Raw genomic sequence first — 13,160 nt, 5'->3', positions numbered from 1 at the left:
GCATAGAGCACCTGCACATTTCTTGATTTTGTCTTTTTTGTATCTCTCAAATTATATATTATTTTGATTAGATTTGTTTTGCAAGTTACTCAAAAATAACAAATAGAATGGAGGAAAAATAGTTTGGATTTTTTTTGCGCAAATTTAAATTTTAAATCATTTAAAATTTAAAATAAATTCTTGAAATATATATGTAGATAGCGACATAAAAAATCCAAAATATTTTTCCCACATTCTAATTGGTATGTTTAAGTGATCTGCAAATTTTCGAGTTCAAACAATATGTGGTGTGAGAGATACAAAAATAAGAAGTTGTTTAAGAGGGGAGAAAAAGAACTTGCAAGGATCTTGATGCAGTATACACGGTATGGATACGGGTGCGCACCAAGCACCTTCTTTCTTTCTAATAAAATGACCGACGCCGTTTTTCTTACGCAGAACAATATCATGCGTGAGGCTCAGACAATGATCCTTATAGACCATCCTAACGTCGTTAAGGCGCTCTGCTCGTTTGCAAATAACCAAACGCTGTGGGTAGTTATGCCATACATGGCTGGAGGATCTTGTCTGCACATAATGAAATCAGTCCAGCCGAATGGTTTCGAGGAAGCTGTCATTGCGACGGTACTCCGTGAAGTTCTAAAAGGTTTGGAGTATCTTCATCATCATGGGCATATACATCGCGATGTCAAGGTAATTAAATGCACATTTTAGACCTAACTGTGTTCATATATATCAGAAGTATCTGATGTTCCCTTCTGCTGAGCGCTGCACTGATATTGCTAGGGAATTCGTAAATATTATTCTGATTTACCCTTTCCAAACAAGTTATGTTACTGTTCATTTTCTTTTTTTCTTTCTTCCTTTTGACCATAGGCAGGAAATATCCTAGTTACCTATATACTTGTGATCTGACTAGACTGATGAAGGAAAGCTACTCAAGGACAAGGGTTCAACTGAGCGTATATAATAAATGTTCTCAGTTTATTGGTGCCTCTCATTCAGGAGTTTTAAGGTCTAAATGGCTACTACCGTTTTGCCTTTGGTAGGAAACTTCATGTTTCAGCAGGCTAGGGCTTGATTTGGATCAGTTCATCTCGACATCCTTTCCCGATGGACATTTTTTCATATTAATTTCGTTTCTTGAGTTATTAAATGCTTGCATTGATTCAGCTTTTAGAAATAATGTGTGCTTTTGCAGGCATTCAATATGGTGTGTTGGCTGATGGATTTCTCCGCCCTTTCCTTGGTCAGATACAGGCTTGCTAAACTTTATAATTGGATTGTTTAGTCTATATAAACTTGAAGGCATAGCCATTTATATGGATGTAAGAGTTGAACTCCGTAGAACGTGAAGTTCCTATTAGAGTTGAATACTTTAGTCATGTAAAAATAGATGCTTCTATTATCTATGTTTTGTTAGGGATTTCTATAGCTCTTCTCTAAAAAATGAGATGGATGTAAGAGTTGAAATCTGTAGAACATGAAGTTCCTATTAGAGTTGAATACTTTAGTCATGTAGAAATAGATGCTTCTATTATCTAAGTTTTTTTTAGGAATTTCTATAGCCCTTCTCTCAAAAATGGACGGGCGCAGCAACGCGCGCATTCATGGTCTAGTAAATAGATGTTATATACCTTCCCTAAGCATGTGTAAGTGTTTCCTCTTCTTTTTGCTTAAAGGAAAATATCAAAATTTATTATAGGTAATAAAACTAGAAGGTCAAAATTTTCTATAAAGGAGGCTTTAGGATTAAACCAATAATTACATTTAGAAGTGCGGTGTTTTGGAGCTCAGGCTACATGGAGCATTTTTTTTGTAAATTTTAAAATAGCATTTCATAATTTCTGAAAACTATGAAACAAAATTCTAGAGGTAGACAACGATGTACTCAGCCAACCTGCAAAAAAGTAATACGAAGCACTTAGTGTTTTGGGTTGTGCCAAATTCACAAAATTGTAAATATGAAGTAGTGAACGGTATAGAATTTGAAACTTCCAACATTTTGTCAAGATTTGTTATATTTCTATAGCCTAGAGATTTTGCACAGTAGTACAATACATCATTTGCTACATCCACATTTTTTCAGAAATTTGTGAAACTTTAAAATATGGAATTTGAAATTTTGAAAAAAAAAACAGGAGCCATGTAGCTCGGACCACATTCGGGGTTTTTGTTACTTTTAGGCCATTTTAACATCCATTCATTAGCCCTTCCACATAGACCATAAGGGAATAATTTTTCTATAAGTACGTTACTTCTTATATTTCTCAATTTTAGATATCCACATCTTTTATTGAACTTAAATAAATGCTAAATGGTGGGATCATCTTTTACATTTCCATTAAACCTATCCATGTAAATCGATCTAATTAGCTCGTAATCTAATTTGAATGGTTCATTCATTCCATAGATGGCGCAATCAGCGTGAGAAATTAATTGAACCCATGGCATGGCAGGTGGTTTTGGTCATGCCATGGGTCCCGCCCACCAGCTCGTTGGTCTTTGGGTGATCTCCTTCTTCATGAAGTCTTCGTCCTCCCAAGATAATGACGTGGTAAAAAGTCTTGCAGTTTTTGATGCCTAGGAGTTTTCTAATGGTCCAAAATACATAAAATAGGGTTTTCTTGTCCCACAAAATTTAATAACAAAATGTTAGGATTTTTTGAGAAATCATGTAAATCAATGTAAAATCATGGTGGAACCTTTGTTATGATTCAAGTATGTTGAAATTTGACACAATAAACTACAAAGTCTGTGGATAAATCTTCTTACCCTTGTTGGCAACAATGGTGGTTGATGTAGTTGTATTGACAAAACTTTTGTCATTTTTTTCTTGTAAAATTTTGACTGTGTGCATCCTCTATGTATTGGCTAGCTATTGTTTTCATGTTGGTGCGAAGACCGGTAACTTCTTGATATTAATACTTCATCCATTCTTGCATACAATGCCATAAATTTATATTCCAGGTACCAAAAAAATAAACTTAAATAACAAATAACATGATTAGTTATGTGGAAATGGCCCTTGTTTAGGGCTTATGAAACATTACTCCATGGATGCATGCAATGTTTGCATTAGTGAACATCCTCCTACGAGCTAAAAATGTAACCAATTTTTTTCCGCTTAATATTAGTGGCTTTGTATAATGGTATGTATGAAAAATATACTTTTGATAGCGGCCATTTATACAAGAACGGAGGGAGTATATATGTTTCCTTTTGAAAAACATAATAATAGTTAGCTATTCATGCCGACCAAGTGGATGTAGCACTTGTCGGCCACACTATTCACCCGAGTTTGTTTTAAATCCTCTTTTAGCTTAGTTTTTTTTGAAGTAACCACATATTTCATTACATATTCTATTTACAAAGATTACACGCACGTTCATCATATGAGACAAATATAGATATCAAACAACTTTGCGTAAAGAATTCAGCAAGTAAAATCACAATTTTGCATTGGAGAACCTTGTGCCTGGCTGAATCCTCCACCACCACCATGGCAACGCTGGATAAAGAGGCAAACCGCCGCCATAAGTCAAAGTATGGGCAACAAAATCCCGCTATTCTCCAGAGAGAATGTTTATGTCAAATTTAGTTACAGAACACACGCATGCAGAAATAGCAAGAAAAAGATCCACAAAATTATCAAGGAATTCTTTTCCACGAAAAGCAAAAAAGACTGAAGAGGCGACCACAATCACACAACATTAACCGCGAACGGCGTCCGGACCGAGTGCGCGCCATCCGACCAGGTGACGGCGCCGTACGCGTACCCCTTGCTGACCCCGGCGGCGGTAGCGAATGTCACCTTGTACGCCGCCGTTGTCCACCGCCTCGAGAACACCAGCCGCTCGGGCAACACCTTCACCGACAGGCCCGGCGGTGCCTCGACGACCAGCTCGTACGTCGCGTTCGACGGCCCAACATTCATGGCGGTTCGTGACACGGCGACCGGCTTCCCGGAGACGAGCCTGGGCACGGAGATGGACGGGTAGTTGAGGTCTGTCGCGATAAGGTCCGGCGATGTCCCGCCGGGTGGGCAGGCGAACCCGGCGTCGCCGGAGACCTTGCGGACGAGCTTGTCCTTGTAGCCGTAGTAGCAGAGGAAGTTGAGGTAGTCCTTGGTGGTTGTGTCGAACACCAGGCCCGGGCTGAGCGCCCTCAGCGGGCTGATCTCCCCGGCGCCCATGTCGTGGCCGGTCGCCGCCGCGCCCGTGCTGCTCGCCACCGGCTTACCGAGGTTGTTTGTCGTGGTCGCTGCAGGCAAGATCGTTCTGGTTAGAAATGCAAAACCCCCAAGCGACCTGCTTCGCTTCATGTGAAGACTGAAAACTGATTGGATTGTTACCTGTGGTCATGAGAGCTGATCTGATCATGGACGGGGACCAGCCCGGGTGAGCCGACTTGACGAAGGCTCCGGCGCCGGCGACGTGCGGGCAGGCCATGGAGGTGCCGGATTTGATGGCGAAGGCCGAGGGCTTCTTTCCGGCGGGGACTTCCGCCTTGTCCGTGGACGGCATCGCTGCGGCGAGGATGCTCACCCCTGGCGCCATCAGATCAGGCTGCCACACACACACAAAAAAAAAACGCCATCAAAACGGATGCTAATTAATCCGTCTGGCAAGACTCCATCAATGGTGCTAATTAATCAAATGAGTTTCAGAGCTAACCTTGAGCACGGATTCGGTGAGGCCACCAGGGCCGCGCGCCGAGAAGGACGCCACCGTGGGCGCAGGCTTGAACTCCTTGACATCCTCGGTCGGGAGGATCACGGCCGTCGGATTCCTGAATCAGAGAAACATCGTCGTTCATTTCATTTCACTTCCTCCACTAACAACCACCGGCCGCTGATTGGTGACTCACTTGGTGGAGATCATGTAGCCGAGGATCTGGGCGCCGACGTCGTTGCCCACCTGGGAGAAGGCGAAGCTGCCGGCGTCGAACGGCACGTCCTTCTGCTCGTCGTCGATCAGCACCAGCCCGCTCGCCCCGGACCCCTCCGCGACCAGCTTCTTCACCCGCCTCGCCACCATCGAGTTCGTGCCCACGCACACCACGATCTTCCCGGCCACCTTCTGCGCGTCCAGCGATCCAGGATAGCAGTTGCTGCAATGCAATTCGTGACAAGACAGGATCGACACTGATCAAGTTGCAGGCGTGACGATGGTGGCGTTTGTGAAATCCTCAAAATGGTCGATCTTGTAGTACCTTGCCTCCGACACCGGCGTGTACCGACCTGCCGCTTCGGCCCCCGTCACCAGAGGGTAATGCTCTCCACTGAGGCTTTGGTTGCAGAAGTTTATGGCGACTCCCTGACACGGCGCGTTGTGTTCAGGTTGCAGCTAAGACTAGAACTTTATCGAAAAAAAAGCTAAGACTAGAAGCCATGGCAATATTGCACTAGTGTACAGTGCACGCGGACGTGGTGGTGCGTACCTTGATGACGTTCCCGTTGCCGAGGACGACGCTGGACTGGAAGGTGCGGTCGATGGTGGAGGCGGCGACGGTGAGGATCCACGGCGCGGAGTTGACGACGGTGTAGGGGGTAGGCCCGTCGTTGCCGCCGGAGCATACCACCAGGACGCCCCTCTGGTTCGCGTGGAACGCACCGAGCGCGATGGGGTCGGAGAGGAAGTCGGACGCCAAGGCGGAGCTCATGCCGATGGAGATGGAGATCACGTCCACACCGTCGCTCACCGCGTCGTCAACAGCCTTGAGCAGCGCCGAGCTCGAGCACCCGCCCAGGGTGCACACCTTGTACGTGGCCACACGGCTCGCCGGCGCGCCGCCCTTGGCCATGCCCCGCGCGATGCCATAGTAGTCCGCGTCCGCCACGGCCGCGCCTGCCGCCGTCGACGCGCAGTGCGTGCCGTGCCCGACGGTGTCCCGCGGCGAGCCTGCCGTGTCTGCCGGCAACGGTGCCGCACCGGAGAGGGACGCGTTTGGCGAAGCCGACGCCGCCGATTCGGGCTGGCTGCCGTAGTACCGTGCGCCGATGAGCTTCCTGCGGCACAATGCGGGCGATGGCAGAGGTTTAGCGGCGCGTCTGACACAGGAATGCAGTGCACATTGACTGCAATTGTTTTTTTTTTCTTTACTTGTTGCAGTCGCTCTTCTTGAAGTCCGGGCCTTCCATGCACACGCCTCGCCACCTCGCCGGCACGCCCCGCATCCCATCGTCGTTGAAGCTCGGCGCCTCCGGCCAGACACCTGCCCGCCGGCGACACCAATTAGGTAAAAAAGGATTCGCGCAGGTGAGAACAGTGTAATGCAGGTGTCAGTCTCACGACTCATCACGACGTAGAATTGCCTTGCCGATCGTACCGGTATCGATGACGCCGATGATGACATCGCCGGAGGCCCGGCGGCCGAGGCGTTCGGCGTGGAGGCCGGACTGGGCGTCGAGGAAGTCCCACGAGCGCGTCGTGTGCAGCTGCAGCGCGCGGTCCCGGAACACCGACACCACCCTCTCATGCCCTGCTCATGCAACAACCGAACAAAATCCGGGCACGATGTTAACTCCGCAACTAACAAATCCGGCGCGGAGCGAGGACGGGACCGGGAGCCGAACCGGACAGCGCGGCGGCCTCCTCCTCGGTGAGCTCGGCGGCGAAGCCCTCGAACGCGTGGTGGTAGCTCTGCGTCAGCGTCGACGGCCGCTCCTGCTCGTCGCTCTGGACGACGATGGACGACAGCATCTGCAGATGGGAGGCCCGCACCGCCTCCGCGTCGCCGCCGGAAGAGCTCCCCAGGTAGACGACATACGACTGAATCAATCACACCCAGCAATCAAATCAAACAAAGTATACTAGGATGACATTCCAATAACCCACGCGCAACAACAAGCATCATTATATTTCCTGAGTAAGCTACTTTAGTTCTTGCATTTCAGGCATCTAGTTGCAGTCTAGTAACACTGATAATTCTACCTCTTTGGCGTGCTGTGCTTCAGCTGAGAGGGATACCAGGAGGCGATAGGCGAGGACGAGGATGACGAAGTGCGCGCGGTTCACCATTGATCAAATGCTCGATCACTGCCAGTCTCCAGCTGATGGGAGTGATCACTTGCAGCATGCTCAGGCCCAATTTGTAGCTTCTCGTTTTTGGTTTGTTTAAAGGAATCCGATTCATCTGAACCCTGACTGGTCTCTCTTTATGTTCCTTTTCTCCGGTGCTGCCGCTTTAGCCTCGCACCGTCGATAGAAACTTCTCTCGGACAAATCCTTTCTCGTCGCTGTCACCTGATCAACCACATGCCTGTCTGAAATCATATCTGAATGCTGCATAGATTATTAGTAGTATTATATTCTTTTCTTTGAGGAATCTGCTGGAGAGATTGCTTGGCATTTCGGAATGGAATATGTGCGCTTTCACCGGTGGAGACGGTTCCTTGCTTTCCTGACCTCCTGCACTTACGCTTGCTGTTCCTGCCATTCCGATGCTTCCCTATCAAGCTTTAGTTAGTGCATAAGTACATGTTACTGATAATGAAGATAACTAAATTTTGGATGTCACAAGGAAAGTATTAGATCTCAAAGTTGACGCAGAATCTCATGCGGTGTCATCGCGCGTTTACATGTCGATAAGCTACGTGTCAGCGCTAATAGTGTCGCCGTGTCGGTGCTGCGCAATGTAGCTGAGCAATTGTCGAACAACGCTGGAGCAGGTCGTTTTCAGATACCTTATCTGCTTGCTTTGTACTGGTGACGCTCGTTTTCTGGTAGTTGAGCTCTCACCTCAGGCAGCATGAAGACACATTAATTCTCGTAACAATGCATTTCTGGTTTGTTGCTGACTACTGTTTCCTTTTTTCGTAAGGATGTCTCTCCTATTCTTTACTGAGCACTGCGTCTCTTTTTTCATATTGTATGTACGGGTATGGCAATATCATACTTGTGGTTTTTTTTTTCGATAAAGGATGCTTTATTACTTCAAGAAGCAATTACATCCGGCCTCTGCATAACCAGGATGCACACAACCGTTTGTTGTCTCAAGTGACCAAAGTTACATAAAACAAAAATAGGCGAAATACATATCGGAATGATGAATCATATGACGCCTAAGAGCTAGGTGGAGCTACTATCCGTAGACTATGCTGCCACCCATGTAGGGAAAAAGTATCCCTCGCCGTATCCTCCAACCGTGTACAGACCTCCGTAAATAGGTCTCGGTTCTCCACACGCTGAAGAGGTAACCACGAACGGAGAATACCTGTGCATCTGTAGATAACCTGCAACAAAGAGCAATTTTTGTCATTAAAGATCTTGTCATTTCTACATAGCTAGAGCGCCCAGATAACTGCTAGCGCCCCCATCCTAAGAAGCATTTTAAACCTTGAGTTGATACCATGAAGCCAATTGCCAAAGACATTAGCGACACTAGTCGGAGGATACAAGGTAGACGCTACTTGGATGACTGACCATATAGATCTCGCATAAGCGCCTTTGGAAGAATAAATGATTGATGGTTTCATCATGATGACAAAAGACACATCGTGTACTTTCGTGCCAATTCCGCTTAACAAGACTGTCTTTGGTGAGAATAACTCCTCGACGAAGATACCATCCAAAAATTTTAATTTTTAATGGTATCTTCATCTTCCAAATTTTCTTATTATTATCAACTGGTAAAACAGAAAGCAGCATCGCATTGTATAAAGATTTTACAGAAAAAGAACCATCTACGTGGAGGTTCCATCGAAATTCATCTGGCTCTGGCGATAACTGAATATCTCCAAGCCTCTGAATTAGGTTGTTCCATGCCACGAGCATTTGTCCTAGTAAAACCCGTCTGAACGTCACATTCGGGGGTGAGGTAGCCATTACAGTTGCAATGGTATCACCTTGGCGACGCGCAATTCTATACAAAGCGGGATACTGTTCACATAGGGGTGCATTGTCGAGCCAAGCATCTTCCCAGAACCGTATCTGTGCTCCATTCTTAATGGAGAAAGTCCCATGTCGAAAAAATGCATTTTTTGTCGCCATAAAACTAGCCCAGAAGTGTGAATCCCCAGGTTTCCAGACCACTTGAGATAATGTCTTCGAGCCGATATACTTTCTCCGAAGTATGGTTTGCCAAATCCCATCCTCAGTAAGTAGCTTAAAAAGCCATTTACCCAGTAGCGCTGAATTCTTGACCTCTAGGTCATGAACTCCAAGCCCTCCTTGATCTTTGGGACTACAAACTATACTCCATTTAACCAGTCGATATTTCTTTTTCTCGTTGTCCCCTTGCCAAAAGAATCTGGATCGATAATAATCGAGTTTGTGCAGAATTCCTTTGGGTAAGATGAAGAATGATAACATATAAAGTACCATATTAGTTAGTACCGAATTAATGAGTACCAATCTTCCACCCAGGGACAACAATTTACCTTTCCAACTACTGAGGCATTTTTGTAATCTTTCTTCCACTAATTTCCATTCCGCAATTGTCAGTCTCCGATAGAGAATCGGAATACCCAAATAACGAATCGGAAATTGGCCTTGCCCACAACCAAATAACTTTGTATACAGAGCTACATCGTCTTGGGCATCACCGAAGCAGAACAATTCACTTTTATGAAAGTTAATTTTCAATCCTGATAATTGCTCAAAAGCTGCTAAAATTAATTTCAGATTTCGAGCTTTTTCAAGATCGTGATCCATAAAAAGAATTGTGTCATCAGCGTATTGAAGGATAGATAAGCCACCATCAACTAGATGTGGAATCACACCTTCAATTTGACCATCAGACTTGGCCCGCTCTATGAGTACCGCCAACATATCCGCTATGATGTTAAACAACATCGGAGATAACGGATCCCCTTGGCGTAACCCTTTTCGCGTTTGGAAGTAGTGTTCGGTGTCATCATTGACCCGTATAGCCACACTACCTCCATAAACGAAATCATTAATTAGAGCTCGCCACTCAGGCGAAAAGCCTTTCATCCTGAGTATCTGTTGAAGGAAAGACCATTTAACTTTATCATACGCCTTCTCAAAATCAAGCTTTAATATAACCCCATTTAATTTCTTAGAATACATCTCATGTACCGTCTCATGCAAAACCGCCACTCCATCAAGGATATTACGTCCTTGCATAAAGGCTGTTTGCGATGGTAAAACCACATGATCCGCAACCGTATTAAGTCTAATGGTGGTCACTTTAGTGAAAATATTGAAACTTACATTTAATAGGCAAATGGGTCTATATTGTTGGGTCCTTTCCGCCTCATTAATTTTCGGTAACAAGATAACTTCACCAAAATTTAGACGAAATAATTCTAGTTGTCCAATGTGTAAATCACTGAACAAATCTAGAAGGTCCGATTTAATAGTATCCCAGAAGGTTTGATAAAACTCTGCTGGAACACCATCTGGACCCGGTGCTTTGTTGCATTTCATTTGGAAAACTGCCTTCTTAACCTCTTCCTCAGTATAAGGTGCGGTTAGCAAGCCGTTTTTTTCCAAAGAAACTTGGGGTATATCATCTGTTAAGTCCTCATTAAGAGAAAAAGTACTTTCCATCGGAGGACCAAACAGACCCTTATAATAATTAGTAATGTAAGACTTGAGTTGCTCATGGCCTTCAATCAACCCTTCATCTTGAACAAGAGAGTGAATACGTTTTTTCCGGTGTCTCCCATTGGCTAAGCCATGGAAATACCACGTATTTGAATCTCCTTCCAAGATGAATTGAGCCTTGGATCGTTGATACCATTTGAGTTCCTCTTCGCGAAGAAGACCCGCCATCTGTTCATTGGATTGATTTTTAAGCTCAATCTCATGTGTAGACAGTGGTCTAATCTCCGCAACAGCCTCAAGCTCATCAATCACATTTGATAAGCGAGTTTTTTTCTTTTTTAAGGATACCAGCCGTATGGGCAGCCCAACCAGAGAGATGTTTGCGCATAGACCGCATTTTATTATTCCATCTCAAAATAGGCGTACTCCCCCCGACCGGTCTTTCCCAAACCCTTCTAACCATATCATGAATTCCCTCTCGATATAACCAGCCAAGTTCAAATTTGAATGACCGTTTACAAACGGTTCTGGGATTTCCAGTGGTTAAAAGTATGGGAGCATGGTCAGACAATTTTTCAATACGTTCTAGTGCACGGACTGACACCATAGGGTATTTATTTTCCCAATCGGTATCCATCAACACGCGATCTAGTTTCTCGTATGTGGGCTCTGGCAAGCTGTTCGCCCAAGTAAACTGTCGACCAGTCATAAACACCTCTCTTAAATCAAGGCTATCGATGACAGTGTTGAACAAGAAAGGCCAATGACCATCAAATCGGCCTTTACTTTTCTCATGAGGAAACCTCAACATATTAAAATCACCTCCGATTAAAATCGGGTAAGGATTATCCTTTGTAAGGTTTACCAACTCACGTAAAAAGTCAGCCTTAAACTCTTCCTGGGCGGCACCATACACAGCAACCAGACTCCACACAAAACCGTCTGCTTTATTCTGAATGTCGAGCTTAATGTGATACTCTCCATCAGAACTAGCCAAGACGGTCATGGTGTCTATGGTAAAATGCCCCCTGACCTACCACGGGGCGGGCGAGAAATCCACTGAAAGTTAATCCCGCCCGACAAACGGTCGAGAAAACTTTGAGAGAAATTTCGCCTACCCGTCTCCGATATAGCAAGAAAATCTAAATCATAATCTCTACAACCATCAGCAATGTGGGAATGCTTAGCCAAGTCGCGAAGACCTCTGCTATTCTGGAACATGCCATTCATCGAGAAACTATTTTAGATTTATAGTTCTTGCCATACCTACGAGATTTCTTTCCAGCCGATGATCGAGAACCACGTTCGGACGCTTGTAAATCAGAACTAAGCTCCGCGTGTTCTAAATCAACTTCTGAAATGTTGCCAATTATAGCCGAGAGAATTTGACCATCTAGGATGTCATCATCTTCATCATCGTCTAAAATTGCCGTTTCAGGCCTGATGACGCGTAAAGCACACGCTCGTTGGGAACCCCAAGTGGAAGGTGTGATGCGTACAGCAGCAAGTTTCCCTCAGTAAGAAACCAAGGTTTATCGAACCAGTAGGAGTCAAGAAGCACGTCGAAGGTTGATGGCGGCGGGATGTAGTGCGGCGCAACACCAGGGATTCCGGCGCCAACGTGGAACCTGCACAACACAACCAAAGTACTTTGTCCCAATGAAACAGTGAGGTTGTCAATCTCACCGGCTTGCTGTAACAAAGGATTAACCGTATTGTGTGGAAGATGATTGTTTGCAGAAAACAGTAGAACAAGTATTGCAGTAGATTGTATTTCAGTAAAGAGAATTGGACCGGGGTCCACAGTTCACTAGAGGTGTCTCTCCCATAAGATAAACAGCATGTTGGGTGAACAAATTACAGTTGGGCAATTGACAAATAAAGAGAGCATGACCATGCACATACATATTATGATGAGTATAGTGAGATTTAATTGGGCATTACGACAAAGTACATAGACCGCCATCCAGCATGCATCTATGCCTAAAAAGTCCACCTTCAGGTTATCATCCGAACCCCCTCCAGTATTAAGTTGCTAACAACAGACAATTGCATTAAGTATTGCGCGTAATGTAACTAGTGACTACATCCTTGAACATAGCACCAATGTTTTATCCCTAGTGGCAACAGCACATCCATAACCTTAGAGGTTCTTGTCACCCCTCCAGATTCACGGAGACATGAACCCACTATCGAGCATAAATACTCCCTCTTGGAGTTACTAGCATCAACTTGGCCAGAGCATCTACTAATAACGGAGAGCATGCAAGATCATAAACAACACATAGACATAGCTTTGATAATCAACATAACAAGTATTCTCTATTCATCGGATCCCAACAAACGCAACATATAGAATTACGAGATAGATGATCTTGATCATGTTAGGCAGCTCACAAGATCCGACAATGATAGCACAATGGGGAGAAGACAACCATCTAGCTACTGCTATGGACCCATAGTCCAGGGGTAGACTACTCACACATCACACCGGAGGCGACCATGGCGGCGTAGAGTCCTCCGGGAGATGATTCCCCTCTCCGGCAGGGTGCCGGAGGCGATCTCTGGATCCCCGAGATGGGATCGGCGTTGGCGGCGTCTACGGAAGGTTTTCCGTATCGTGGCTCTCGGTCTTGGGGGTTTCGT

At 45.4% G+C, this 13,160-nt stretch overlaps 1 protein-coding gene across 2 annotated transcripts; it reads right to left on the bottom strand.

Annotated features, from left to right (window-relative positions):
• Positions 1-3,516: 3,516 nt before the first annotated feature.
• LOC127342539 (CO(2)-response secreted protease) lies at positions 3,517-7,188 on the bottom strand. Of its 2 annotated transcripts, none has more exons than XM_051368511.2 (10): positions 6,972-7,188; positions 6,578-6,773; positions 6,331-6,483; positions 6,105-6,216; positions 5,443-6,010; positions 5,215-5,318; positions 4,870-5,112; positions 4,677-4,791; positions 4,355-4,568; positions 3,517-4,263 (listed from the first exon to the last, which is right to left on the bottom strand). In XM_051368511.2, exons 1-10 carry the CDS (start codon positions 7,020-7,022, stop codon positions 3,704-3,706), a joined length of 2,316 nt encoding a protein of 771 aa, XP_051224471.1. In that variant the 5' UTR covers positions 7,023-7,188; the 3' UTR covers positions 3,517-3,703. The 2 variants fall into 2 exon arrangements, with proteins under 2 accessions (XP_051224471.1, XP_051224470.1); XM_051368510.2 differs by having other exon boundaries at positions 6,936-7,185.
• Between the last annotated feature and the right edge of the window lie 5,972 nt (positions 7,189-13,160).

This window comes from Lolium perenne, chromosome 3 (assembly GCF_019359855.2).
Source record: "Lolium perenne isolate Kyuss_39 chromosome 3, Kyuss_2.0, whole genome shotgun sequence".
Taxonomy (NCBI): domain Eukaryota; kingdom Viridiplantae; phylum Streptophyta; class Magnoliopsida; order Poales; family Poaceae; genus Lolium; species Lolium perenne.
Note: the sequence above shows the minus strand (reverse complement) of the source record. Positions and strands in the feature narration are given on the sequence as shown.